General features: G+C 36.2%; 2 protein-coding genes across 11 annotated transcripts in view; one reads left to right on the top strand and one right to left on the bottom strand.

Moving 5' to 3' along the window:
- Nucleotides 1-9002, bottom strand: part of KCTD18 (potassium channel tetramerization domain containing 18) — a 39126-nt gene extending 30124 nt beyond the window's left edge. For 9 of the 10 annotated variants that reach the window (XR_012674149.1, XR_012674150.1, XM_075153582.1 and 6 more), the window contains exons 1-7: nt 8660-9002; nt 7605-7802; nt 6174-6385; nt 5060-5253; nt 3819-3913; nt 3266-3368; nt 401-863 (exon numbers count right to left, since the gene is read on the bottom strand). Coding sequence is in view for 8 of the 10 variants with exons in the window: in XM_075153582.1 (XP_075009683.1) it covers nt 401-863; nt 3266-3368; nt 3819-3913; nt 5060-5253; nt 6174-6385; nt 7605-7761 (1224 nt within the window). In the remaining 2 variants the exon portion in view is untranslated. Of the gene's footprint in view, nt 1-400; nt 864-3265; nt 3369-3818; nt 3914-5059; nt 5254-6173; nt 6386-7604; nt 7803-8199; nt 8559-8659 lie in introns of those variants that run through there. The other variant, XM_075153578.1, reaches the window with a different exon arrangement.
- Nucleotides 8956-27142, top strand: SGO2 (shugoshin 2). Its single transcript, XM_075153570.1, has 11 exons — nt 8956-9043; nt 11713-11889; nt 12242-13899; nt 14776-14930; nt 15448-15518; nt 16585-17244; nt 17989-18056; nt 18452-18687; nt 19644-21668; nt 24726-24873; nt 26616-27142. The coding sequence occupies exons 6-11, from the start codon at nt 17161-17163 to the stop codon at nt 26719-26721; spliced, it is 2667 nt and encodes an 888-aa protein (XP_075009671.1). The 5' UTR covers nt 8956-9043; nt 11713-11889; nt 12242-13899; nt 14776-14930; nt 15448-15518; nt 16585-17160; the 3' UTR covers nt 26722-27142.
- Nucleotides 27143-27714: the final 572 nt, after the last annotated feature.

Below are 27714 nucleotides of genomic sequence, written 5' to 3'. Positions count from 1 at the left end.
GTACTCCCTTTAAAAAGGTCAGTTGTACTAGTACAGCCTGACAGAAATACAAATGTGAGATACTGTAACATTGGACTGCACATGCTCTGTGTTTGAGGGTTTTTTAAATCCATTTTTCTTCCTCACTTCCCAACATCTAAAAAGTATTTAGAAATAAAGCAGAAAACACACTTCAGTGCTCACTTAAAACAATTTCTCCCTATGCTTTTTATGAACTTTTTCTTCATAATTTTCTACTAAATCTTTGAATAAATGATCACATGAGATGATGATCTCTTCTTTGACCAGATGATGCAAAGCTATCCAGTCTATCAGGCCGAGTCAAACATTATCCATCCACTTTATCATTCTTAAGCTTAATACTCTCTGCTAATACAGTTGGTTCTTTCTTGTTTAGTACCATAGAAGTAGTAGGAATTTCAACAGCAGCACTGGCCTGTTCACTTGTTTTACTGGATACAGAAGAAGATGGCTGAGATGGTGTCACAAGGAAAAGCGGAGTCCGCTTCAGCTTTACTACTCGGTTGCTTTCAGGCTTCCTAGACACTGCGATCTTGAACGTCATTTGACATGGTGTCCCGTTGTCAGCACTCTGCCTTCCACAGGGCGCCTGGGAATTGCTGGGTACCGATGTGCCTGTTGTGGATACGGTTTCAGAAGCTACTTTGTGCAGCGTCAAACTTTCACGATTGGGTCGTTTAAGAGTCATTGCAGAACGTGAAGAATTGCAAGCAGCTACCTTTAATGAAGCTGAATTCTTGACTTTGATATGGGTACTTGTTGAGGGACCTGAGAATCTAATTGGCTTGGGACACGCTTTACATGGTAAATAGCCTTCCTCTTCAGTAAAGTCAATTAATCGTCTGTAAAACAAAGAACTTCAATTAAAGAAACAAACCATGTACATAAATTATTCTTTTTATAACATTATTACAAAAGAGACAATCTGCAACAGCCATCCACAAATCTGAAGTTCTTTTAATTTTTGCTTGTTACAGTATCGTTTATGGTTCTCAACTGTTCATCACTGCAATCAGGCTTGCCTTTATATGAATAGTGCCATCAATCTCTTCTACCTGTGTAAGTAATATTACACATTAAAAATTGTAAAGGAGATGATGCACAAACTGCTAAGTGAAAATTAATGAGAAAGAGGGCTGGAAGAGTTATAGGAAGAAAATTTAAAATGCTAGAGATTCCATCAGATACAAAATCCACTAAATACTGGTCTGATGTGTTTTAGGTATCTACAAAAATGTAAGACCCAATTGCACATAAACACAAAATGCAGAGTTACACACTATGTAATTCGAGAAAAGAAGAAGAAAGATATGGCTTCTTTCTCCCTCCTCCATTTATTTTCAATACAAATGATTATGGATAATCTTTCAAGAGAAAATGTTTAAAAAAAAAAAAAAGAACCTGTGTAAGAAAGCCTGTGGAGTCTCATGGCAACTCTAATTGGTACAAGTGGACAGCATTTTTAAAGTATTATAGAAATGCTGTTTCTCAGTGTTTGCAAAGAAACATGGACAGACACCTAGAAGATTTTAATTCTTCAAGGAAATAATAAATGATGCCAGGTCATGCTAAAACAGCTGAACAAGATGTTAGAAAACCTGAAACCCAACAAAACAAAAGCTAGGCCAGGCCAGGTCAGAGGGATGGTCAGTAAATATAAATCAAAATCATTTTTTGAGAGATGAGAAAGGGGGGGGGAAAGAACACAGAGACCAAATTAAACTCAGAGAATATTAACAATGCATTTAAAAATGTATCAAAACAAAAGCTGTCAAACTGTGGCTCTATTGCTGGCTCCTACATGAGGTAAAGCTACTAAAACCTGGTAGTAGGAGAAAGAACATATATGAATCAGATTATAGATTTTGAGCTGACAAAGAAAAGCTATAGCTTTAACTGACCTGATTGTCAGGAATGAAGAAACATTTAGCTGGCGGGTCAGTACTGTAAACAGACTATGAACTCTGAGAGCCACTAAAGAACAGCTTAAAAGATACACTACAAAAGCATTGATATTCTTCAGGGTACTTGCATTTTGGATTTTAAAAGATCTGTGAAATGCCACAGGGATTCATACCAAAGGAATAAACAGTATCTGAGAGTCATACTTCTTATTATTGCTCTTCTAAAACTGGCATATGGTGACACTCTTCAAAGAAAAAGCCTGCAAATAACCTAGTACTTATAATGAGTCCAGGGAGATTTTCCTCAGAGCCCGAAGGTGAGAACGTATTCTCAATGTCTGCACACCCTAGATCAAAAGAACCACCAAAACAAAAAGGAAAGCTTAAACATTCAAAGATTTGGTGCTTTAATAGTAGCAATGAAGCATAGGTAAAATATAATCAGTAACTAGGTTCATTTACAATATTTCAAGACAGTATATGGTCTCACAAGGATCACTGCAGTACATCGGGAGTTTTAGCTGAAACCTGAACATAGCTTTTTGAGGGTGCAGAAGAATAGAAGACAAATCAAAGCAGAGAGATGGGACATAAAGCAGGCAATGGTAGTAGAGGAGCATTCAGGAATATATGCAGGCTGTTTGAGAATCCAAGGATCAAATGATCACAGTCCTTCCTATTTGAGCTACGAAAAGCAAAGAATGCAGTATCAAAAAAAAAAATGGGGAGGATGGGGAGATAGGAGTTTTCAGTTGGATCATTGTGTTGATGTGGCTCTGTGGCCGCTGCTGAAATGAAAGTGTGGCCAGGGACAAGGAAGGTCTTCTATCTAGCAGCAAAGTGGCTGTAGGGTGGCTCAGATCAACTGTGTAGCTGCACCTGCAAAGGCTGCTTTTAGGTAATGTATTGAGAACGGAGGTGTAGTCAAAAGCATCACTGTAAAACTGCAAAGAAGAAAGTCTAGAAATTCCTTCTAAAAAGAAGGCATCTCACATATGTGAAAATCATTAACCATTTAAACTTTTCAGTTAAATTTGTTTTTTAGCAGTCCATTTAACTAATACTGCTCTCTACTTTTTGAAATTACTCCTTCCCACTCTAAAAAGTTTTAAAGGCTGAAGAAGTAGAATAGAATTCAGCAGCCTAGAAAAGGTAATTTGTTTCTAGTAAGTTCAGTTCTGCAATTAAGCATTCTGATTATAAGACATTTTATAAAAATGTAAATAGAAAAAACAGAGAAAACTCAACATTCGTAGCTATTCAAAGAACCTGAAATTATAAAAACACAGATTGTGCTGTATTTCTGCTTTATTTTAAGCCACCTATCCAAACCAGCATACCTTTTATGAACTGGGGGCATATGATGCAAACTGCCTTTCAAAGGGCGTTCTTCAAGAGTCCAACATTCAATCAGCTCCTGGGGCACTCTCCAGTAGCTGACACCTGCATTTCAAAGGGACATTGTATTGATGAGCTGAGAGAACGTAGTCAAGATTATGTGCAGATACACCTGACTGACTGAATGCGTGTATTTTATTATGTAGAATTTCAGCTTTGAACCTATGCTGACATGAACGCTGCTTACAGCCAAGTGCTTCTGCGGCTTCCACCAGAGTGCCCAATGCTAGCAGGCTATCACCCCTTGCATGTGGTGGCTCTCACTACACCAATTCATTCATGTCAACTCACGTCACCTTGTTGGAACATCCCTTAAGACTCTTTTTTTTTTTTTTCAAATAGCCACTACTATGGGATATTTTACAACGTGTTACTTACTGAATGAGTGAAAATGTATGCAGAGTTTTTATTATAGTTAATTGGCAAATATTTTTCTTATTTTTCTGTAAAAAAGTAGTACTACTGAAATAAAAGAAAAAAAAATTAATACTCTACCTCTCCCTTCCCAGGCATCGAAAGCATCCATCATCTTTTTCAACTCAGCTACTGAGTAATAGCTCCAGATGTATTGGACGTTATTTCCAGCTTCTCTAGAAATATTGTTTTAAAGGTAACAGTTATGTGGTAAATCTAGCTAAGTCCTTAAAAATGTAACACTGATGAAATGTATCATTCTTTTTACCAAATCCTAACTATAAGGACTTAATAGTAAATGTTTTGTAAAGTAGAAAGGAAAATGTTACTTAAATTTCATTTTCATTTGTATAAGAGGTTCTAAATCGCCATCCTCCTATGATCTGCATGCCTGTGAACACCTATTGCTAAAAATGGGTATTCATGAAAGAACAGATGTTCATAAAAGAATAATTACCCAATTAATGGTGTAAAATCTATTCTTCTAAATCTCAATCATTTATTCAAAGGGAAAACACAGCAGGAGGGCAGATACCCGATACTAAGTGTCCAAATACTCTTGGAATAAATATTAATGTTGTCGGCCTAAATTTAGGAAAGTAAGCATCTTAATTATAAAGATGATGAAACATCAAAAGCTCTATCTTAATCATGTTTCAAAAGGTACACAGTGAAGTAGACTTCTGACACTGTACTGTGGGACCAAGAGAAAGACAAATTGCTTCCAGACACTCAGAAGTACAGGTCTACCAATAACTTATAATTATTGGCATAAAAATATATTAATGGTGTAGTAGAGATGTACATGTCGTTTAAAGAATTAAAACCATTTCCTTTCATCTTCAGTTCTTTTTGGTGTTAAATATTTCTTTCAGCTGTTCTAGAAGACTGCAAAATACAATTGCATGAATCAAAACCAACTTTGTGAATATTTCTGGAACTTTTTCTGGATGGGGATTCATTCACTGTATTTAGTGTAAACACCGTCCTAAATTAGAAAGTAATTTTAAATGGTTGAGACATTTTAAAAATAGGAAGTAAAACATAATGAGAACTTACAGCAACTGCATGCTAGCCGCTTTTTGTGGACTCTCAAATTCTTGTACTCCATGCTTAGTTTTTATCTTTTTTGTTGGTTTGTTTAATGTGACCATTGTATTAGCCAGCTGTTTTCGAAGTTGGAAAGAATCTGATTCCTTCCACAGATTTATAGTACAATAATGCTATATTATGCTACGTATAATAATACTTAGGTATTATTATAACACGTGAGTGTTCATTCTCACTTCATAGTGCTTTCATGTGTTTGACAGTTATCTTACCTTTTGTAAATGCTTTTACTATGAATTTTCATTCCTAACTCCTTATTAATTGCATCAGTCCCATCAGCTCTTGTGGCATACACACCAATAATTTTACTTTCACAGCTTGCTCCAGAAGTGTTGAGATAGTGCAGGACCCAAACAGTAGGCTTGGTACAAACTAAATCATAAGAATCGCAGAAATCTAACAAAGCCTGAAAAAAACATAAAACACAAAGTACAGAATATTAATAAGAATACAGTATTTTTAGTTGAATAAGCTTTCATATTTAAGTTTTCTTAACTGTACTGGTTAAGCTCTTTTAAGTAAGTCAAGGATGTAGTTTATCTAGAATAATGCGAGCAGTATTTTTTATCTGATGTTAACAGACAATATTGTAAAACTAGGAGAAATTCACAGAAAGGCAACAGAAATACTTAAAGGCATGGCAAATCCCTAATATGAAGAGAAACTTGAAAGGCCTGGAAATGTTTTATGCTTTTCAAAACGGAATGAATAAGGGAGAACGTGAAATATATGGAACAATAGCTTACTAAGGGAACAGAGATGACTGTCAGGACTAACGCAGCCATACCTGATAATATAAGTTAATTTCTAATCAGTTAATTAGAATTAGCTTTTAAGTTACAATACTTTAAAATAGACAAACCTTAGGATTTTAAATAATACATTAATTTTCTTTTCTCTTTTCTTGTTCTAAAAAAATGGCAAAGTACATTTTATCTTTCAAGTTTTAGGATGAATTTGTAAAACTGAAAAAAAAAAAACAAACAAACATCTTGAAATCAATCTAATCTCAAGTCAAATTTGAAGCCAAACAGGGAACTAAACAATGTCATTCCTACTATGCAAGTTTTACAGCAGACTTGCATGTAAAACAGAGTCAAATTTAAACTGTTGCTGTATTGCAATGATGGGAAAAGCTGATGTCCTTAACTACTATGACTGCATTATCAACTCTAGGATTTCTTAACCTAAACCTCTGAATTTACTGGTGATTTAACGTGGTGATTAAAAAGTGCTAACTTTCATATACTGTAGTTTTAGTATCTGATGCTACTGAATGGTGTGGATTAGAGAGTACATCTTTAAAAATGTAAGAAGTGTCAAGACCTTTTTAAGCTCTATATTTGATCTTAAAGAATATGTCTCCATTTCATTGGCCAAATGGTCAGACAGACTGTATGGGTAAGGGATGCCAAAATAATCTGCTTCCTCCTGCAGTGCAATTCGAATTTGTTCATCTTCAGGAATCCGAACTTCTCCATGAAGATAATCCAAAAGATACTTAAACAGGCTTCCATCTCGATCAATTAGACATGCTCCTGAAAACATAAATAAAATGATTTAAAATACTGCTTCCAGCAGCGAAAACAGACTTTTCACATTCTACCAAATCACTCAAGTTTTACTCACTTAGGAGGAGTAAGTATACTTCCTCTGTTCTTTTAAAACTCCTATTTTGTCTCCCTGGAATATTTGGTATTTGAAGATAAAATTCTTAGTGCGGTAAACATTTCTTTGGTATTTCAGTGAAATCCCTAATCTGCATAGGACCATGCCAAACTCAGCTGTACTGCACTCCACTTAAAATACTAAAAACTAATTCCAGATGCATTTCTAATTCGAACTGCAGATACATCTTTTCTCACTACTGCAGAGATTTTTTCAGTTTTGGATCTAGGCAATTTAAAAGAGTTAAAAGTAGCATCAGCTCTAGCACACATCTAGTCTAACCTTCCCTGAATATTGCTAGGTTTGCCAGTATTTTTTTGTTTCTTTTTCTCTCCTTTGCCTGCTGGGGTCAAGGAGCACTACGGAAACTGACCAAACTACACAAAGCTGTGTACAATAGGCTGTTAACTGCAACTGAAAAGATGGTAGCAAAGCCCTACCCGTAAAAATGTTAAACATTTCAGATATTTTAAACAGTCAAAAGTGTAAAACAAGGCATTACTATTCTCCATCCATTATATCTTTAAACTGGACATACTTTGGCAGGATTTCCAAGTCACAAAGAAGTGTGAAATTTGACCTATGAATAGTTTTATTCAAGCTTTCATATCAAGCCATGATGGTGAAAAATGCAATCTTTACTGGGTAATGAAATATTCTGAAACAAAGATTAGACCCAAATCTCCTTATGTAATGAACTGAGAGAGTGAGATGCCTCTGGAGAATATAGGAGGTCATAAACAGGATCCAAGTTAAACGCCAGATACTCTGCCAACTTCAATTGTATCTATTTTCATATTCACACTAAAGAAGTACATTCCAAAGCCACAGTTTTTTAGGACAAGGCAGGGCTAAGCACTGTACAAACATGTATGTTTGCAAACATGAGTAGTCTCACAGAATTCAGATGAATTACTCGTAAGTATAAAGTCATGCATGCATAATTGTTTTACATCCTGGAATTCAAGAAGCCAGCTGATGCTTAGCAGATTGGGAAAAGAGTTATACTATAAAATGCATAAATATTTATAAAAGCATGTATTTGCCACAGAGCTCCCTGATCAGAATTTACAGCTTGAACATATTTACCTGATTCATCCACTTTTAGAGGAAAGCGTCCACTAAACATAGAAGCTAGCATTGAATCCTTAAAGCGGCATAGAGACTCGTGCCTGGCTGTGTATAAACATCCTCGCACATTAAGTCGTAGAATACCCTGGACGTCTTCAGACTTGCTCTCTTCCATTGCATTTGCAAATTATGATGTTAATTACGAGCTATTCAAACCTGTAACAGATACAAACAAAAGAAAATCTAATGCCAGTTAAGACTGAACATATTATATACAAGACCTAAGTGTTAGCTCAGCTCTTAGATGTTTGTTACACAGTACTGTAAATCAGCTTTGAAAACAGTTCTGGAGACATATTAGTGCAAATAGCCAAATATTCTACACCTTTATGATAAAAAACTATGGCATTTTACTTTGCTAGGAAACACAGTTACTCTTTTGAGACAAATGGGTAAGCAGAATTATGTGGTCAGTATGTGTGAGCAGAGTACTGGAAAGGCATTCTGGGAAATCTTTCTTTGAGTATAGTTCAATGCACTAAAAATGCAGTAATTTTGTACTAACAACAACTTGGCTTCCTTAAAATGTGATCTTTAATTAGGGCTGCTTTACCTAGTTGTTGAAGCTGTCACGTCATTAATGCCACATTGCCAATAAATACTCTTACTTGTGCCTGCCTTGAGCTCCCTGCAGGAGGGGGGCTCTGTCTGGGCAGAAAAAAATTGGCACAAGAAGCGGAAGAAAATCTTCAAAACGTTTTGGGTTCTTTTCAGAGCACGCCCTTTGAGGGGTACTAACTCCCACTGCGCGCCTTGTGCCCGCGCGCCTGCTATTGTTTCACCAAAATTAACTGATGAGCTCGCAGCCCGCTGGCCAAAGAGCCGGGCAGCCGCCCTCCCAGCAGGCCGGGGCCCCCCCTCCCTTTCGTGGGGCGCTGCTCCGCCAGAAAAGGGGAAGCCCACCCCCGCCCCTCCGGGAGCCAGCCAGGGAAGGCGGCTCAGCTCCCCGCCCGGGGCCGCCTGCGGGTAGGGGGTCCCGCCGCGGGGCGGGGGCGGCTGCTATCCCGCATTACCTGCGCCGCCGCCTCCCGCGGCAGGGCCGCCTCGCCGGGGCCGGAGGAGGTAGGGCCGCCTGAGGGGCCGCCTCGGCTCCGCAAAATGGCGGCCGGGCGGCAGGAAGGGCCGGGCCGGAGCCGAGCGGGGAGAGGAGAGGAGACGAGAGGGGCAGCCCGTGTGCCCGTGCGGAGCGGGGTGCCCGCGGCGCCATCTCCCTCCTGGGGGCACCGCCGGTCGCCCGGGCTTCCCACCCACGGGTATGGTGGGTCAGCCGGGTGTAGGGACACCCGTGGCTCTGCTGCCCCTGCCTCCCCCACTTTGCCCAGAGGGGGTCCCTCAGGCGCGGCTTTGGTGTCTGCGTCCTCTGAAGTGAGGCTGGCCCACGTAAACTCGGCTACGCTGTAAGGCAGAGTCTCTTTCCTCAGAATCTTTTTTTTTTTTTTTTAATTACAAGTGTTTACTCAAAGTGGGTTCGACTCAGTTGCTTTTTCTGTAGGCTCAGGAATATTGCAGCTTGAGCTATTCTTCGAACCCGCAATGCTCCCGTTTTACTTCACGGTGGTCTTGGAGCCTTTCTGGTCAGCCCGGGCCGGGGCAGTGGCTTTGGCCCAAGGTGGAAGCCTGAGCAATGGGCGCTGGTTTCTCCTGCGGCTGCACGTCCCGAGTTGCAGCACTGAGACGGGTGCTTTCGCAAGGATGATGTGATGCTGGTACGTGCTCTGAGTCTGAAGACGGACAGGTCTGCTTTGATTAAAATGGGGGGCAAAGGCAGAAAAAATTAGCCTCAGGTCAGTGAGTGTTTTCTGGCCTACTTTGACATGACTGCTTGTCCCTTTGAGCAGACCAACTCACTAGCTTGTGTGCCAGCAGCAGGCTGTTTAGTTCTAGCTAATGTATATGAATGCAGGCATCATAGCTTTTAATTTGCTTTCCTGTTGCTTGCCTGTGAAATGTGGGTTTTTTTCTGCGTCAGACTTGTATGCATTTTTTACAGCAAACCATTAATGCATTAAAATAGCATGGATGAATGCAGGCAGAGTGCTTCACCCTCATACAGCCATTTCACAAAGACTTGCAGAAACAGTGTCCTGTTAAAAGGAATTGCTTATGTCTGACATATAGTTGCTTGCTCACCAAAATGCATGCATAAACGATGGAAAGGTGAAAAAATTAGATTCTCATTATGCTTTTGTCTCAGTGTCATTATGAAAAATTTCCGTACAAATTAAAAATGGTTCTAAGATGCAGCCATATTTAAAAAAAAAAAGTTTATATGTCTAGTTCCCACTTCACTTTGTAAGCAAATAAAAAAGAATTTCTTTTTTGCCATAACATACAGTAAGAACCTATCCCTATGGATACAACTGCCAAATAACTAGTTGTGTGCAGAAGTTAATGGGACCAAACTCTAGGTTTCTGCAAACTTTCTCAAGTTATAAGCTGATTATATGTTTAGAAAATATAGTAAGAGATAACTAAATCCCAAATGTTAACAATATATTTTAATTGCTGTCTGAAGTCCAGTAAAAATCCAGTTATTTAACTGTACACTGCACATACAAGAAATGTGCCCATATTGTATTTAAATAGTTTCTCTGTGTTTACCTTAGCAAATTAACTCAGTTTACAATTCCTATTGATTTTCATCTTGTATCATTCTGGTTTTTTCCTCAGTGTTTCCCTTTGGAGGCATTTTGTTACCATATTTAAGGTATTTAAAACTTCAACCACAAGTTCACTTGCTAAAGGGTCAGATCAAAGGATATGTAACAAATAATCACAGAGCAGCCACAGTTCCAACTGCGTAGCTTGCTGTATTCTGGTCTGTTACTACATTTTGATTTTGAGAATACCTACATATTCATAGGCTACTGTGTTTTCAGTTACTATTTAGGACCATAGACTTGTAATTCAGACTTCCCTTCAGTCAAGTGAAGGACATTAAAGTAAAGAGCCATCTAAATCATGTTGCATCTTGTCCTACTAGGGAGATATTAAATGCTCTTTGAAATTGCGTAACTGAGTGGTCGCTTACCACTTAAACTTGCTTCTTTTTATCTTAATGCCAATTTGCATTAGAATGGCAGTTAAAGCTACAGTAAATACTTCATGTTTCATTTTCCTTAGCAACTAAGCATGCTATAGTTGCAGCAAAGAGAGGCAATGGCATGCCAAGTACCGTGATTGTCATGTGCTCTCTAAGTTCTGGGCTAAAAATGTACCCAGGAGCCAGGTCTTTAATGCTTAGTATCTAATTAATTAAATAAGAACACAAGTTACAACATGCCACTGAGTGCAATACAGGCTGATAATTCATGGATATTGAACTTCCTATAAAATAAGTGAAAATAAGTGTAATAGATTATTTTTTTGGAATAATGGTGTCTGGTGTAACTATGTGTTTAGTAAGGATATAATGTGTGTTGTCCCTTACTCACTGGGAATAGTTCATACATAGCAATTGCAACTTAAATGTGGCCATTGTTGTCAAATGTTACAATATATTTTAAGTTATAACTTCCAGTCTTTCTCACTCTAAAACATTCACTTAATGAAGCTGCAGCTTTCCATGCTTGTTTTCTTCTTTAAGCTGGCTTGATTTTGCCTCAAAAGGCTGAACAATGTTCCTTCATGTATTTCTGCATTGGAAGACCAGAACTATATATATGGTTTCAGTTCGTACGTACATATTTGTGCACACACACACACACAAAGAGTGCAATAGGTAAGTTTTGGAGCTCAGATTTAACCATGTGAAATATCATTACAATTCAAGCTTAGTACAGCATGTACTTGGTATAGAAGCATGCAGCATAACCAACCTGCACAAGGAAACTGCCTTTTGAGCTGCATGTTCTTGGGAAATGAACACCGGGCCTTTTTTGTCTTGTTTTTCACTAGTTTCCAAAGGAAGCCAGGCTTACACACTCATCCTCTATATAGTGTTTCAATTTACTAATTCAGTCAAATTTGACAGAGCGGAAGAGGTATTAAGAAATGAATTTTCATTAAGCTTGTGCAAGTAAGGGTGTGATTAGAGGAAAACGTGTTCTTCATACTATAATTTCAGGAAAAACTATAGCATGAGCTCAAGTCTTGTTGGACATCAGAGAATCCACAGAGGGAGAAGCTGTTCTACATCATCTACCCACTGGAAGTGCTTTAGTCATAGCTCACGCTTTACCAGGCCCCGTGGGATTAATTCCTCAACCAAGATCTTTCTCAGAGATGGATTTGCAAGTATCTAGTAAGATACAAATTCCATACAACACTTCCCACATGGTTAGGGCTTCTACAAGAAGTCTGTCTTTTTGTCTTTCCCTCACTCCCTCTCATTTCTATTCAGTTTAAAGACCAGTCATAGGATCCCAAATGACCGAAAACCGGAATTCTGCTCTTAATATATATTTAAGATATATAGGCTGTGAAACTTGGCAGTGCTTTAAGCTCTTCCCCACTTTCAGCAGCTGGCAATTAACTGGAGATTTTTACATGTGAAATGTTACAGTGTGGGAGTTCCTCAGTGGAGTGTAAAGGAAAGTATGACCACAGGTGGAAATGCAATACCTGATGTTTTGTTTTAAATTTATTGCCCACAGTAGTGACATAAACATTAAATGGAAGCAAATTGGTAATTGCCCCTTCAGGACTTGGGACTGTTGTAAAACTGGAGGAAATGAAAACTCATGATTGGATCTGGAGGAAAACACTGCCTTCTGGAAAAGAGGTAAGTTTTATTTGATTGGTTTTCTATTTTTAAAGTTACGTAAGGTTATTTGCTCTTTTAGTTGGCCAGAGTTTTACAGTGGCTACAGTCACTTCCAAGTTGCCTTGTAAGGGGAAACGTACCAAAGGCATATAAGGTGTGCTGGATCAAATCTGTATTTTAAGGGGATTGCATAGAAGCATAGGGTTTTGCAGCTTCAGGGCCACACTGGGAAATTGTGCTATGTATCATCCACAAATTAAGAAAAGGTAGAAAAGAGAGACTCTCCAGATGCTGTTTGCAGCAGATTATGAAAATAATAACTTCATAAAGATAGATTTTCAAATAATGCCACTGATACTTACTGTGCAATTCCTTTGATTTACTTTATAGCATATTGTAATATTAGCACACGGAAAGTTAGATTTTCATGATGATTACTGTATTACAGAACCTAATGCTGTTTTTTACTTCAACCTTCCACATCTCTGTAAATCTTCAAATAAATTAAAACGTTAACTCTCTTAAGATTTTCACAAAACTATAAATTTACTGATTCCTGGATGAAATTTAGGATCTAATCCACCTGAAGTAATGGTAGGACTGGGCCCACATAGCCAGTGAAGGGAGTGTTAAAGAGCAAGGGCTTTTGGGCTCAGAACAGATTTTGGGGAAAAGCATTTTATTAGACTAAAATACTTCCTTGCAATTCCCAGTCCTAGTATTACCTAAACCAACCTAAAAGTGGGCTTGCTCAAATTCTGACATCAGAGACTCCTACCCTTACAAGTCAGTAAGTATGCAGGCAGCAAGTGTACTTGCTATAATCTATTGTTTTTTAAATTTATCTTTTTTGTTTTCATAACTGTCTTAATGACTGACTATTAATTGTTTGTTATTTCATCTATTACTAATAGCTAAAGGTCAGCCAAAAAGAAATTTAACTTTCCACTGAGAAGGAATTACATGGATTTCTCCTTTTAACCTAAGGGAACTCTTTGAACAGAAAGCCGAATACCTCAAACTCTTCCTGAAAATCTCTGAGCCAGGTGGAACATCTGCAGTTCCCTACTCCCTTCCTCACAGTGTACTGGGGTTGATGCTAAGTGTTTATACAATTAACATTTATTTTTTAATTTTAGCATTATTAATGGTTGGTATTTGAAATGGTTTTGCAAAGACATGTAGTTGAAAAGTTACACGCGTCCCACTCCTTCTTTTTAAAACACCCAGGAATGTCACTGAAGAGCTGGAACCGTGGATTAAAGGTTAATGACTTATGCATATCCCATTTCTGAAAAGAAATGTATGTGACCGTATGTGAGAGTGCATGTGAACTATTTTAACATGGTTGATTTCGTGTGTACATAATGAAACTGCTACAGTGCCTTTCCTGTTTTATCAACAAAGCATCAAAGAAGACACAGCAGTGGATGTTGGTTGTGGTATAAATCCAGCTGCAGATGCGGGATGGGTTTGTACCCAACTATTACAGCCTGGCTATGCATTTTACCTTTGAATTACAAAGCACGAAGTGTTGCTGATTCTCCAGTAAGTTTGTCATCTTTTCTTGCTTTCGTGTATCGTTTTGTTCTGCTGTCATCCAGTGATTTAATTCTGAATACCTCTTCACACGGTACAAAACGTGGGCATGGATCAGTTCGCAGGTTTAAGGCCGCGCTCTCCCCCGCCTGACGTTCAGCCAGGGGCTGTTCGCCCACCCGCCCCCCGGGCTCGCAGCCCCGCCTGGGCCTGCCCCGCCAGCCGCGAGGCCTGTCGCTGGGGGCGCGCGAGCGGCTCGGCCCAACGGCCGCCGCCCAACGGCCGCTGGCGCCCGCGCAGCCGTCGGCGGCCCCTGGGGTGAGGCGGCAGCGGGCGCGCGCGCTGCCTGTCGCCTGTGAGGACGGGAGAGACCCGAGGGCGGCGGGACCGGCCTCCTCGAAGCGGTTTGCTGGGACACCACTCCCTGTTCTATCTGTGCTGGCGGGCCGGTCTCTCTCGCTGTTTGTTTAAATTTAGAGCGTTTATAATGCAGTTCATTTAGGTGCTTCAATTTAAAATTTGTCCTGACAAAGCAAAAGCTGGTCTGGTCATATTGTGAAGTGATAGAACCTTGGATTTTTTTCCCTTTTAAGTGTAAACTTGGATAGATAACTTGAGGGAGTGGACAAGATCAAAAATCTGTGATCCTTTTAGTCTTCATGTTTATTAAATATTTTGCCACTCTACAGTAGTAGAATTCTAGTAGTTAAAATTATCTACATTATCTACAATTCATTAACCTTTTTGAATTAATTGAACAAAGGTAAAGACTGAAGCAATGTTCTTAGCTTCAGAGATAACAAACCCTGGTAAGAGGTAATGAAAATTTTAAAAAATGTGAGAAAGATCATGTATTATTTGGGAATTCCTCTTGACAATGTACAGGTTCATTTTGATGATGGATAAACAAGCAACTGCTAAATCATCTACCATTTTCACCTCGGATGCTGTTAAAGCAGATATGAAGAAGAGGGATGGAACATTACAAGCTGCAAAACGGAATGCTTCTTTAGCATCTAAAATCAAAACTAAATTAATAAGTAAGTCCTGTTAAAATAAAACTGAAGCCATTTACTGTACTTAGAATGTATGACTTCAAAAGGAATAGTAATTGTATTTAATGTGATTTGCTGAATTACTGCCTGTTAAACATATTTATGTGGTGTGTTGAGAATTTTAGGAGAGTCTGAAAGTTAAAACACATGATTATAAGTTGTTTATTTATCTAATTCCCCAAGTACTTTCAGTGCTTGTTCTTTGGTGTGCCAGTGTTTTTTAAAAGAGTGTACTCAAGTGCATTTTTAACGTCCATGTCCATTTGGGGTGTCTAAAAACTGAGGTACCAAAATGAGTAAAATCAATGACCTTTTAAAATATAGTTGCTATAGTAAAATACCTAGTATTCCCATTTGCAAAATATATAAAATTCTTCATTGAGTCATTTACTGAATCAAGGAAAACTACAAATATTAATCTGCTGATTTAATCACTTGCCAGAAGGTACTTTGTTTTCTCAGTAAGTCAGGATTAAATTCAAACATGGATTTGTCATGGTAGGTGGTTGGGTTTTGTTTCTGGCTCTGACAAAAACAACACTTTGCAACATCTCAGATCCTTTTCTGCAAAAGGTAGGGAAACTACAAATGTGGTGAAACATCGCTATTTCAGAGCTCTCTAATTCAAGCAGCATGGTTAAGTGAATGTTGGCTTCTGCTTCTCTTTCTGTGATAGGTGCGGCAAGAATTTTTGTTGTTTGTATATACGTATTTATATTTTTGTTGTTGTTCGTATATTTTTTTTTAACTTATTGTGCCTTTATGTCAAAAATACTAATTTTCAGTGAAAAATAAACAGTATTAGATGAATAATACTAATGTCCTTTAGAAATCTCCGTACTGCAGTAACACAAATAATTCACTAAGCTGAACAGTAATTTCAAAGCATAATGTTTGGATTAACAAGGTTCCACTGTTGTTGCCTGTTTCCCAAAGCAAAGAAATAAGGCCTTGCAAATTTTGGATCACAGATCACAGAAGTAATAACATAAGACAACGAAGAGATGTAGTTGGAGCAGATTTCAAGCGAACCTTGCTCCTTTTTGTATTGTGAAAGAGTATGGTCAGACTTGTCTCTACCTTGAGTTCAGGTTAACTCTGTGTATACTATGAATGTGAGGCAAAAAAAATCATCTTGGTAATATGTAGTATCACTGGAAAAAAAAAGTTAAGTTCCTAAAACATTCTGTAACAGATATGAGTAGGCAGGTTTTCATTAGGACAGTGGAAGATATATTTATAATTCAAAGATTTTTTCTTTCTGTTGTCAAAACTCACATTTATGCTCAAAATGTTTGAACATTATTATTTGTAAAATTTATATTTGATTTTTAGAAATTTGGAAACATTTTTATGCCTGTGAAACTATCCATTTTTAAATGCTTTCTTCTTAAAATAACCTTATTTTAAAAAATCCAGAGTAGAGCAGAATCCGTGCATGAAATAAACTTGAACTTGAAACTGACAGAGTAGACATCAGAATGATAGCCAACAGAAACAGTTTTATATTAAAAAGTGTTAGGCTTTGCTATTGTTCCACCAAAACCTACAGGTAAAAATGTTGTTATACAGTGATAGCTCATGCAGAGAGGGCCTGGAATTGAAGCTGTTAAAAATAATATGATTTTGTCTCCTTTAGATAACTCATCTATATTTAAAGTATCTTTAAAACAAAATAATAAAGCATTAGCTGTGGCTTTGAGTGTGGAGAAAGAAAATTCTCGGAAGCTAAAGAATGAGAAGATTTTTCTTCAGAAGAAAGTAGAAAAGCTGCAGCTTCATAATATCTTGCTTCATCGAAAACTAAACTGTTTGGTACGCTGCAAATAATATCATTTAAACTTAGATCAGCTAAACCAAGCTTTTATCTTTTTTGGAAACTTAATATTGCTTCTTAAAATGGTGATTTAAAATGTACATCTCAGATTTGTGAAGCTATATCATCTGATAGCATAGTATTCACGTTTGGTTTTTCTTTCATAGGATTTTTTTGTACTTATTATTTTGTCCATCAGCGTATATGTCTATCCATAGCTATTTAGTGTTAGTTTCACCTTTATAAGTATTGAGATGGTATTAAAAATCAGTTTGTGCTCAATTGAGTGTAAAAAAAAAAAAAAAAAAAAAAATTACAATGTAGATTCACCTTTATATCTTGTCTTTTCTTAAGCCAGAAGCCACTTAAAGTATATTTTGAAATTACTTTTTCTTTTACATGCAGAATAAAACTCTTATAGAAATAGAAGCATTTTTGAATTATAACCTCTTAAATGCAATAGAAATAAGCAGTCTTTCTGAGGTAAGATGTTTTTTGAACTATTACCATATTGAACTTATTTTCCAGGATAATATTTTCAAAGCATCTAAATGTTGAAATCATACATGCATTTTAAAACATTTACCCCCATTCCTTAAAACTTGGGATGAAATCCTAGTCTAGTGAAATCAATTAAATTTTGCTGTTCTTGCACTAAAAATTTAGGATTTAATCTTGTTTACAAAGTATCTAAAAGTTAAATATGAGTTAGCTCTGATGAAGTCATGTGGTTAAAAAAAAAAGCATAGAACTTCAGTATGTGGTATTCGTCATTAATGAGCGAGCTACTTGCCTTCCTTGCTTAGTGCTGCAATAAATATCTTGCATGTGGAAACTTTACCAGAAAATACAGTCCGTGTTAGTCCTTGTGTCATGGCAAAATTACAGTTAATTTTTTAAAAAAATACTATATTTATTGTCTGTTCTAAACAGTTGCTTAGTGTTGCTCTGTGCTTCTATGTGTACAATGCACTTTGCATTAGATATAGCTACATTAAAGAAGTCTATATGTTGCTTTGGGATGCAAGTAGGTTACAGATTTTTATAAGATTCGCTACAAAATATTTTTCTTTAAAATTATTATGTGTGTTTGAATATCCTGCACCTTTCATCAGTACTTCTATTTTTTGCCCATTCATTATTTTTTTTGCTGTGGATATTTCTGATACTTAAAACATAAGAGAATATTCAACTGTTTCTACTTCCCCACTGTTCTTCTTTTGAAAGAATCCTCTGTCAGCTGGTCCAAGTAGCCCTACAGATGACCAGTTTGAGAGTACATGTCAGTCTGCTAGGTAGGTGGTTATATTAAACGCAGAAGTTGGTAAGTGTCTGTGGATTTTTTTTACAACTAATCTTTGTATATTGTCCTAGGTATTTTTGAGGTGATAAGAAACAATTTCCTGTCTAATGCAGAAATTACCTATTTGCAACTTGGAATTTATATATAGAGAGAGTGGTAGAAAAAACTTGTGTTTGAATAGCTTGCTTCTTTCTTCATGAGGGTCTCACCAGCACAAAACAGGATTCTCTATCACAAAAAATATATTTGCCCCTAAGATGGAACCAGATTTCATACTTGAGTTCTTGTTTTCTGCTTTTATACATTATTAAGGGAATGTTTTAAACAATTGAATGTTATGGCATAAAATGTAATAAAAATCTTCACAGTAAAATTTCCTCTTTTCAGATCTGTAGAATTGCCAGTAAAACTTCCTTTAATTGCAACAGCTAATGCAAAACAGCAAGATAGCCCTTCTGTGTGTGAAATACCAAATTCTTATAAGTGTACCACTGTTTTGTCAAAGGAAATGCATTCAGATCAAGTCAAGTATGCATTATCATTGCCTTCTGGTACAAATAATCAAAAGTTAATTGAAATAGACCCGGTGGAAACAACCGTTGACAAAAATATGTTTTTAAAAGGTATGATGTATTCCTGTACAGGTGATTTATTTTTCAGACCTATCTGAGAATTAATATTTAATAATTCATTACTTGATGTGCAATACAGAATGTATAGTAAGATTCCTAAACTGTAATAAACTAATAAAAAATAGAATGCTATATAAAAATAATGCTAGAATGCTAAATAAAAAAAGAGAGGGCTTTGAGGAGACCTTATTGCAGCCTTTCAGTGCTTAAAGGGGACTTCTAACAAAGAGGGGGACAGACTTTTTAGCAGGGCTGTTGCGACAGGACAAGAGGGAATGGTTTTAAACTAAAAGAGGGTAGATTTAGACTAGATATAAGGAAGAAATTTTTTACAATGAGGGTGGTGAAACACGGGAACAGGTTGCCCAGAGAGGTGGTAGATGCCCCATCCCTGGAAACATTCAAGGTCAGGTTGGATGGGGCTCTGAGCAACCTGATCTAGTTGAAGATGTCCCTGCTCATTACAGGGGGGTTGGACTAGATGTCCTTTAAAGGTCCCTTCCAACCCAAACTATTCTATGATTCTATGATGATTCTATGCTCACCCATAAGTATAGGTGTCCTGACAATCACTTGTAGAATAATGTTCATTGAAATAACACAGCTGAACTGTAACAAAATTAATATGAACAGAACGAAACTTCAATAAGATAACCAAATAATAACTGAAGTAGTTATAGAAAAATATACTTTTATTTATAACCAATTTTATACATACCAACTTTGGTAAAATATGAAATTAGCTCTAGTTAACTAAACTTTTAAGGAGAATGTGTGTATCTAGAATGTGTGTTTAACCACAGAACGTGTGTATTCAGTAAAAAAAAAAAAAAAAATCAGTTTGTAATTTTCCATGCTTCTGGTCCAACCTTCAGTAATCTGTCTTATTCTGATAACTATACTCTATTCTTTCTTTCCCCAAGCTGCTGAAATTTTTCTCTTTGCAGAAAATCAATTATGCACAGAACTAACTTGCAATAGCGCCTTCCTGACTCATGTCAAAAATACACAATCTTTAAGACGGTCTGAGGAGCTTACAAAACAATGTAATGATAGTTCATTGCCATTCTGTGGAAATGTGACTGAAAGAAAGAAACATGCAGTACTTCATAAGTTAAAAACTCAGCCTAATATAAAGGATTTTGTTAAAAAATGTAGCTCAAATAATGTGCCTCATCATGGTATCAACAGTGGCAGCAACACCAATGACACGAATTTGCAGGAAAGTTCAGGTGACTTCTCTCGCATTATTCCTTTACCTGTTAAATTTAGCAATGAAATTAAGGTAGATTTTAAGAAGCTGCTTTTTACTGACAAGATGAAGCCTGAAGAAACTGTTTATGATGCCGATATGGAGTTGACCACCAGTGATGCGGGTGAACTACTCACAGTTACAGCGAAAGACAAAGATAAATTACTCCGAAATAAAAATAGTAATGCCAATTCTGATAAAATATTAGCACATTTCAGAAAAGTAAAATATTCTAAGAAGGATAAAGAGAAAATTAAAAGCAAGACTGAAGTCAGTTCAAATTTGTATGCAGAAGAAAGGCACGCTAGGGCTGACAATAGTGAAGTTTCAAAAACTACTGACTCACAAACTCAACTATTCCAAAGTCAGAGAGAACAGCTACCTACAGGAAATTCTATAGGGGAACAGAGTTTGCTAAATACCAGTAAATATTATCAAGCACAAAATTGTCCAAGTAAAGCTGAAGATACTAGGAGGACATATCAGGTTAACTTAATGAGTCCAAGAAAACAGGAGGCAAATAAAGAATCTTTCTCAGAAATATTTGAAGACATGGAAAGCAAAATACAAAAAGCAGACTCAAACTCGTCTATTAACAAGATCTCACCAGAATTTTATTGTGCTGAAAATTTACCATTGCAAGATAACACTTCCAATGTATTATCTTTACAGTGGGACTTTCTGCATACTAATGAGAAACATAGCAGACCAAAAATAAACATGAAAACTTTTCAAAACCCTTCTAAAACGAACACAGCAAAATACTGTGGAGAGGAAAATGGGCAGTATGGAGAACATATTTCAAAAAAGTCTCACACAGAGATACACCAACATGACAGCAAGAGAAGACAAGACCAGAAGAATATTATAAAGAGAAAATACAACAAAAAAAGTAGTTACGGACAAAGTGGAGAAACTGCAAGTGACATCATTCATAAAATTACTCAGAAAGTAGACCAAAAGAGTAGCCATTTTTCGCCAGGCAGATTAAAACGTACATTAGCAAAGGCTAGCCGGAAAGCATATATAATGCCAAAAGAAAATCTTACACGGTTCTCACTTTGCAAAAATGAAGACTTAAGAAATAAGGATGCATTGCATGCAGAGGCTGTTCGTGGAAATCAAGTAACTGAAACTCAGCAAATGCAAGTAGTGTTAGTTACTCAGAATGGTGTAGCTGTGAATACACCACAAGCTAAAGAACAACTTGATAATGATGCTAATATGTTAAAGAAAGTAGATTCTTCATCAGTGGCGCATAAAAACCCGCACATTAGTAATTCTCCTGATAATCAGGTAAAGCACAAACAGAGGTTTAGTTCTGATATTACTGAGACCAGACCAGACAAAAACTATTTCAGGCATATTGATCGGGGGGGACAGAATATTTTGGATGACCAGGAAGTCCCTCATGAGATAGATTCCTTTATGAGCAAGTTAAAGCCTACGGTTCAAAAATCAGAATTTTTAAAATTCTTACCTATCGAATGTTCTAAGAATATGCCATTAAATGTAGATAGCTTTTTCCAGGAAGGTCTTTCCAATGTGGAGCTCCCAGCTCTTGATAACCACAATGCTTCCATGAACTTCCCTATACTGAAAAACTCTGAAATCTCTGGGGAAAATGATCATAATAAAGCACTGGATGCTGGAAAAGCAGAACAAAAACTGGATCATATTTCTAAAGAGACTTACAAAAAGACTCTGTCACCTTGTCATGGTAAGTGTATAGGTGAGGAAAAAAAAAGCTATTTTGAATTAGGTAGTGCCTGAAATAGTGGTAAGGTATCTTCTCTTAATACTATCCTGTTCTTATTGCTTGCTTAGAGTGGATGAAACAGGAGTGGAAAGAGGTAGGACTGAAAATCACTAAAATTATTCATATTTTATATCATATATCAGTCACAATATCTTTTTTAATTGTGGTAACTAATATCCTTGTTACTTTTCAATATATTCCAAGATGACATTTAGTTGGGCAGATGTAAGTAGTCTACATTCTTGAGGAGCAATTGTAGTTGGAGCATGTATTCATTTTTCAAAGAATGTGATGGAATTCAGAAAGTTGGGGATAGAAAAGATACAATAGCTTGAGCTTTTATACAAGAGAAATAAAAGTGATCTACACTGTTCCCTTCATAAATGGAGAACATAGGTGGACTTAAAGATTTCATTTGTATTTCTTTAGAAACACTGCAATTCAACAGGAATTGTGAAATCTAAAAAAAGTACTTTGAGCAGGTTTTCTCTAGAATCTACCTGTGAGCAATCTTTCATGTGACAACCTTTTTTTTAAGTAAGATACATTAAGTTAAGAAAATAATCAAACTTTAGTGTAGTCTGGAAGATAGGTTTAGATTCTATCATACAATGAAATTACTGTAAAGGAACTAAAGGAATATATGACTAACATCTATGCTAGAGTTTAAATATGCTTTAAAATGTACCTTTGAAGTTTTGTAGCATTTTGTAAACATCTCAACAAGTTCCTGTTTACTTCAGGAACTTGTCTGAGAATGTCCCAACACCTAGACAGTTTTCTAGCTCAAATTAATAGTTTGAATCACAAACTATCAAGCAAATACTGCCTTGGCTTCATTTGAATGCTAGGACACAATGGCCAAAAAAATCTCATGTTTTATGTGACCACAGAATACTAATACTGGCAAAATTAGATCGTTGTGTGAGGTATTAGTCCTGGTAATTTGCAGTTGCATCTTCTCATCTTCGATGCCTTCTTTGAAGGTACAAAAAGGATCCCATAATTTTATTAGCTTTAATGATAAATTAGTAAACCCTTGTGATCAGCCGTATCAAAGACTACTGACATAAAAAGCAAGCTAATAATTTGATCTTCATCCCCTTAAGCATAGTTCAAAAACCAGTTCATTTTTCATCCTACATCCAAATCCATATCTTGAATTAAAAGAAAGCAAGGAAATGCCATTCTTTTGGATGATGCCAGCTTTTCTGATCACTACCTTGAGCTGTACTTAGAAATTTACCTTGAAAGTCTCCTGTAATGAAAGTCTCTATATAGTTAAATCTATGTGAACATGAATATTCACACTGAAACGCATCCAGCTTTCCTAAATAATGCAGACTCATAGACGTCTCAAAACTCTTACTGCTTAAAAAGAAGCTGACCTGATCTCTAACCTTAAGCTTTAGGAAAAGCTCAGAATAACAGTTTACTTTCACCTTAAAACTAGTATACATCAAGATTGATGTGTGAGGCAGCGAAACTTGGGATGTTTTTTATGATCGGAGAGCCATCTCATTTAAACCAAATGAGCATTGCTCTTCCTTAATGAACTCCTTCAAAAGACAATGCTTTTTCTTTTGCCTTCATAGATTAGGAGGGACTTGCTGCAAATAGTCCAAAGTCACCTTAATATGTCTGTCATACTTAGAAGTAAAGTTAGCAGAAATCCAATGAAGAACCTCTGACTTTATGTCTCTGCACAACACATTTCAGAAGACTAATGATGAAATTATCAGTCTTACCCACTGAGATATTTTACTTGATCTCAGCACAGAATTCTACTACAGGGCAATAGTAATTCAGCATTATCAGCTTGACCATCAGTTAAGAGTGTGTGTACTAGACTGTATAAGGCAATCAGGTGCTATAATAAAGAAAATCTTCACTTTTTTGACAGGTATGTAAATATACAGTGATATAATTTATTAGTCTCAAGTTAGGCACAATAAAAAATTCATCATTTATCCCAAATGTGTATGAATTTCTTCTATGAGATCAATAGCATCCATTTGCTGCCACAGAGGATTTAAGGTAAAGTGTTCAAACTCAAGAAGTGAAGATAAGAGAGTTTTAAATTCAGTTCCTTTGAAAAAGTACATTCCAAGTGTTCTCATCTGGACGCAGTAAATCTAAAACTTGACCTGTATCAGTGAGGAATGTACACTCTTGGAAGAACTTTTCAGGAATACAGATTAAGATTGTTTATTTCATCTTGGATTGCTGTCTGCATTAAATCTTAGTGCTTTTCAGAGAGACTATGATCTATAAATGGTTTAGAATTTTTTGAAATTGGGCTAAATAATAATTTCAATATTTCTCCTAAGTTATCAAAATATTTGTCTCCAAATTAAATATTGATTTTTTTTTTTCTGGCATTCTGGATTGCTTTTAAAAGATTACAGAAAGCTGATACAAATAGTACTTCTTCTATCAAGGCCGGTTACTTTTTTTATGAGGTATTCCTCTCGGACATGTTCAGTGGTTCAAAATACAAGGCATTGTAAATAGTTTGGTAGTATACAGTTTTGAAGGAGGCTCACTTAATCACTTTGCTATGCTCATTTTATGCACATATGCCCAAAGAGCAAGCATAAAGTTGGAAAATGCAGTAGTAGAGAACTCTTGTACAGGTTGAATGTTCGGATTATACTTGTATGCCCTCCTTCTGCACTCAAGGCCATGAGCTGTGTGCAGGTTTACTTTTTTAAACGCAATAACTCTTGGGAGTCTCAAGCAGCTAGCTGCAAATTACAGTGCCTATGGGGCTTTCTTAAAATGTCCCAAGAGCCATGGCAGAACTCAAACAGCTCCAAATTTGGGTAGGTTGAAAGCTGCTGTAATGGTGTTTTCTTTGATCATCTATCCCATTTTTTGATGAGCATCTTTAGAGTAGGAGCAGTAACCAAAGTACCTGAATCAAGAAATACTAACTAAAAATAATTATGAATTGAAAGTTTACTTAATGATTCAGAAAATATTTAAAATGAGGCATATAAACTATTGTATTCACAGGGAGAAAGTCTTTGCAAGATCTGACAAATACTAGTATACGATCTCACACTTCCTTACCTAAATCCCCCAAAACTTTAGAAGAAAACTCAGCAGCACCATCTAGACGAGGAAGAGCCACTATTTGCTACAAAGAACCCAACTTAAACCGGTAAGTATATGTAAATGAGGGCTTTTGTTTGTTTTTTGGAGTACATAACTATTCCCAGTAAAGATTCGCTATTAAAACCCCCAAATAAACAGTTGAACTCTCTCTTTCACAAATCGCTTTTGCAAAGATACTTCACTGTTGATATAAAGCATTTCCTGTTAGTGTGGCAGGATTTCCAAGTGCCAAAGTAAGACACCAACAGTATTCAAGTCTCAAAATTTAAATATAGCATATAATTTAACATTTTATACTAATAGTGAATAATGGTGAATTCTTAATGTTTATCAGGATATAAACCCCTTTAGAGGTGGATAATTGTAAATGTTATAATTAAACATGGTAAACATATATATATACACACCATATATATTATGGTAAACTTATACCATAATAATGTCCTTGTAAAATTATCAAGTGGCAAGATAATTTATGCACTAATATTATGTAATTCAGTCATTTTGCTTTAACTAGCTATATCTAGTATAAGAAATCATTTAAGTTTAAGATATATTAATTTGATAATTAGTTATTTACCTCGCAGTATTCTTAGCAAATTTAGTGGCACAGGATTTCTGAGATTGTTAAAAGACAAGACATAAATTGTGTAATAACTATTAAAATTTAAAAGAGGATTTTAAAGCCAAACTTCCATTAAGAAAACGAATATATTTGCACTTACGTGAATAGATCTAAATCCCAATGGACCTTTAAGTTGATTACTTCTGAAAATATTCTGAGAGTTTTTTGCCACAAAGTTGATTGGGGTTTTTTGTTTGGTTTGTGGTTTGTTTTTTTTTTAAGTATAATATTAATTTAAGGAAAAATTACACTGTGTTTTGTGTGTATTAGTAGAATTCATATTCATGAGGTAAAGACAGTATCAAGATTTCCCTGTAATAGTGTGGAGACTGAAAGGATTATAGCAACTTACTTTATGACAAAGGTGTAAACGGAGTACGTCTTCCTTTTCTGGCAAAATTGTGGGAGGAGAAGAAAATAAATCCACAAACTGAAAAAATATGCACAATGCTCTCATACACCCTCAAAATATTTTTGGTTACCTCTGTAAGTAAGCAAATAATTGAAGCAATGAGATTGAGGACAAAACGAGGAGCTAAAAGTAAAAAGTAATGTAAGAAGTGTCTTTTCACTTTACCGCTGGCTTTTCGAAATATTTATGCCAGATAGCTTGTAAAAGAAATGCAAAGGGATCAGAGTTGCGTTTTTCTTTTACTAACTGAATTGGATGCTAAAATGCTGTAATATTATGATATTGACACATTCTCCTCTTTTACCCCACAATGATAAGGTTCTGTATTTCTGGAGTGGGACAGTAACTAATAACAGAAAAAAATGTGGATGTCACTCAAGATTTTAGATTACTGTCTCCTATTTATATTTTATTTTCAAGTATACTGAATGGATGCTGTTAAGATTTTGGTTTAAATAATTTTTGAGTTTTGTCTTATAGGAATAAGTTACGATGACTCATATCTTAATATGATACAGGCGACATGAGACGACTAATATTTTTAGCATTATTTTGGAAAACTAGTTATCTATGCCTTGCTATTTCAGACATACTTATTTTCCATAAATTTAATTTCTTTAGTGTATCAAGCTTTCATTGAGAGCATTTACCGTTTGGAATTGTTATTATAATTACATAATTATTATAATTATAGTTACGTAAGTGCTTGGTGATATTCATACATGATGTCTTTTATGTCTTTTGTTTACAGCAAATTAAGGCGTGGGGATCAGTTTACAGATACACAATTTCTGGATTCCCCTGTCTATAAAGTAAAAAATAAAAGAAGTTTTAAAAGTAAATCAAAATTTATTTGAAGAAGACGAGAATTGCCTTTACGAACAATACTTCTAAAATGGGTACAATTTTTAATATTTATATACATGTTTAGCAGTATAGAGTGCTTATTATTCTTTGATTAGTAAAGGTCTTCCGAAGTGGCATTTCCTGGAAAGGAGCCCTTATATAAGGACACAGAATACTTTACTGAGGAAGGCAAATACAGATTAGGCTCCACTCTTGTGTTTTGCATTTCTGGTCAGTAATTTATAATTTGTTCAAAGGGTTTGCAGCACTACTTAATTTGTAAGAAAAGTGTACATTTTAATGAGAATTAAAAATAAATCACCTTTCGGAACTTCATTGTGAGTTTTTCATATTTACCATGAGTAGAACCATTTCTCAGTGCTGGTTGGAACAGACACAAGCATCCCAAGTTTTGATATATCTACTGAAATAGTGGAGACAGTCCAGACTATTTTTTTTTGATAGTTGACTTTTGGATCTGACAGAATCATACTGAAATTTGAATGAGGAAGTCTCATTTTGAGGAATAGTAGAGAGAAGTCTAGTGTCCAGAATATGTGCCAAGGCAGCCAGAAAGAAAACAGCACTGCAATAGAAATTCAATAGTAAATAGGATCCAGACAAAGCAACACCCTGAGTTTCCAACTGAGAGAGTGCTAGTGTGACGACTAATACAACCGCATCATACCATTCAGCTATCCGGGTTTTGTACTGCTTCCCCTCTGCATTCTCATGAATCACTTCTGACAAACAGTTTTCTGAATCGTAGAAGCTGCCAACTGCAGGCTATAGCTCACAGCCCACACAACTTGTACAGATTACATTGGACAAGGTTCAGGTTCACTTTGCAACCAAGATAGCCATAGCTCATTTTTAATGAGATACAAATAAGTTAACTTCTTTAGATTATAGAAGGTGGTTCTTTTAGGGACATGGTGTAGTGGGTATGGTGGTGTTAGGTTGATGGTTGGACTCGATGATCTTAGAGGTCTTTTCCAACCTTA

The sequence above is a fragment of the Calonectris borealis genome, chromosome 6 (genome assembly GCF_964195595.1).
Source record: "Calonectris borealis chromosome 6, bCalBor7.hap1.2, whole genome shotgun sequence".
In the NCBI taxonomy this organism is placed as follows: Eukaryota; Metazoa; Chordata; class Aves; order Procellariiformes; family Procellariidae; genus Calonectris; species Calonectris borealis.
This window is presented reverse-complemented; position numbering and strand designations above follow the sequence as displayed.

Excerpts from the sequence above, each read along its gene's own strand:
- SGO2 (XM_075153570.1), top strand. The coding sequence starts at position 17,161 with ATGCAGAATAAAACTCTTATAGAAATAGAAGCATTTTTGAATTATAAC. Across the intron at positions 18,688-19,643 it reads CAAAAATATGTTTTTAAAAG|AAAATCAATTATGCACAGAA; the intron begins GTATGATGTATT and ends TTCTCTTTGCAG. Across the intron at positions 21,669-24,725 it reads GACTCTGTCACCTTGTCATG|GGAGAAAGTCTTTGCAAGAT; the intron begins GTAAGTGTATAG and ends TTGTATTCACAG.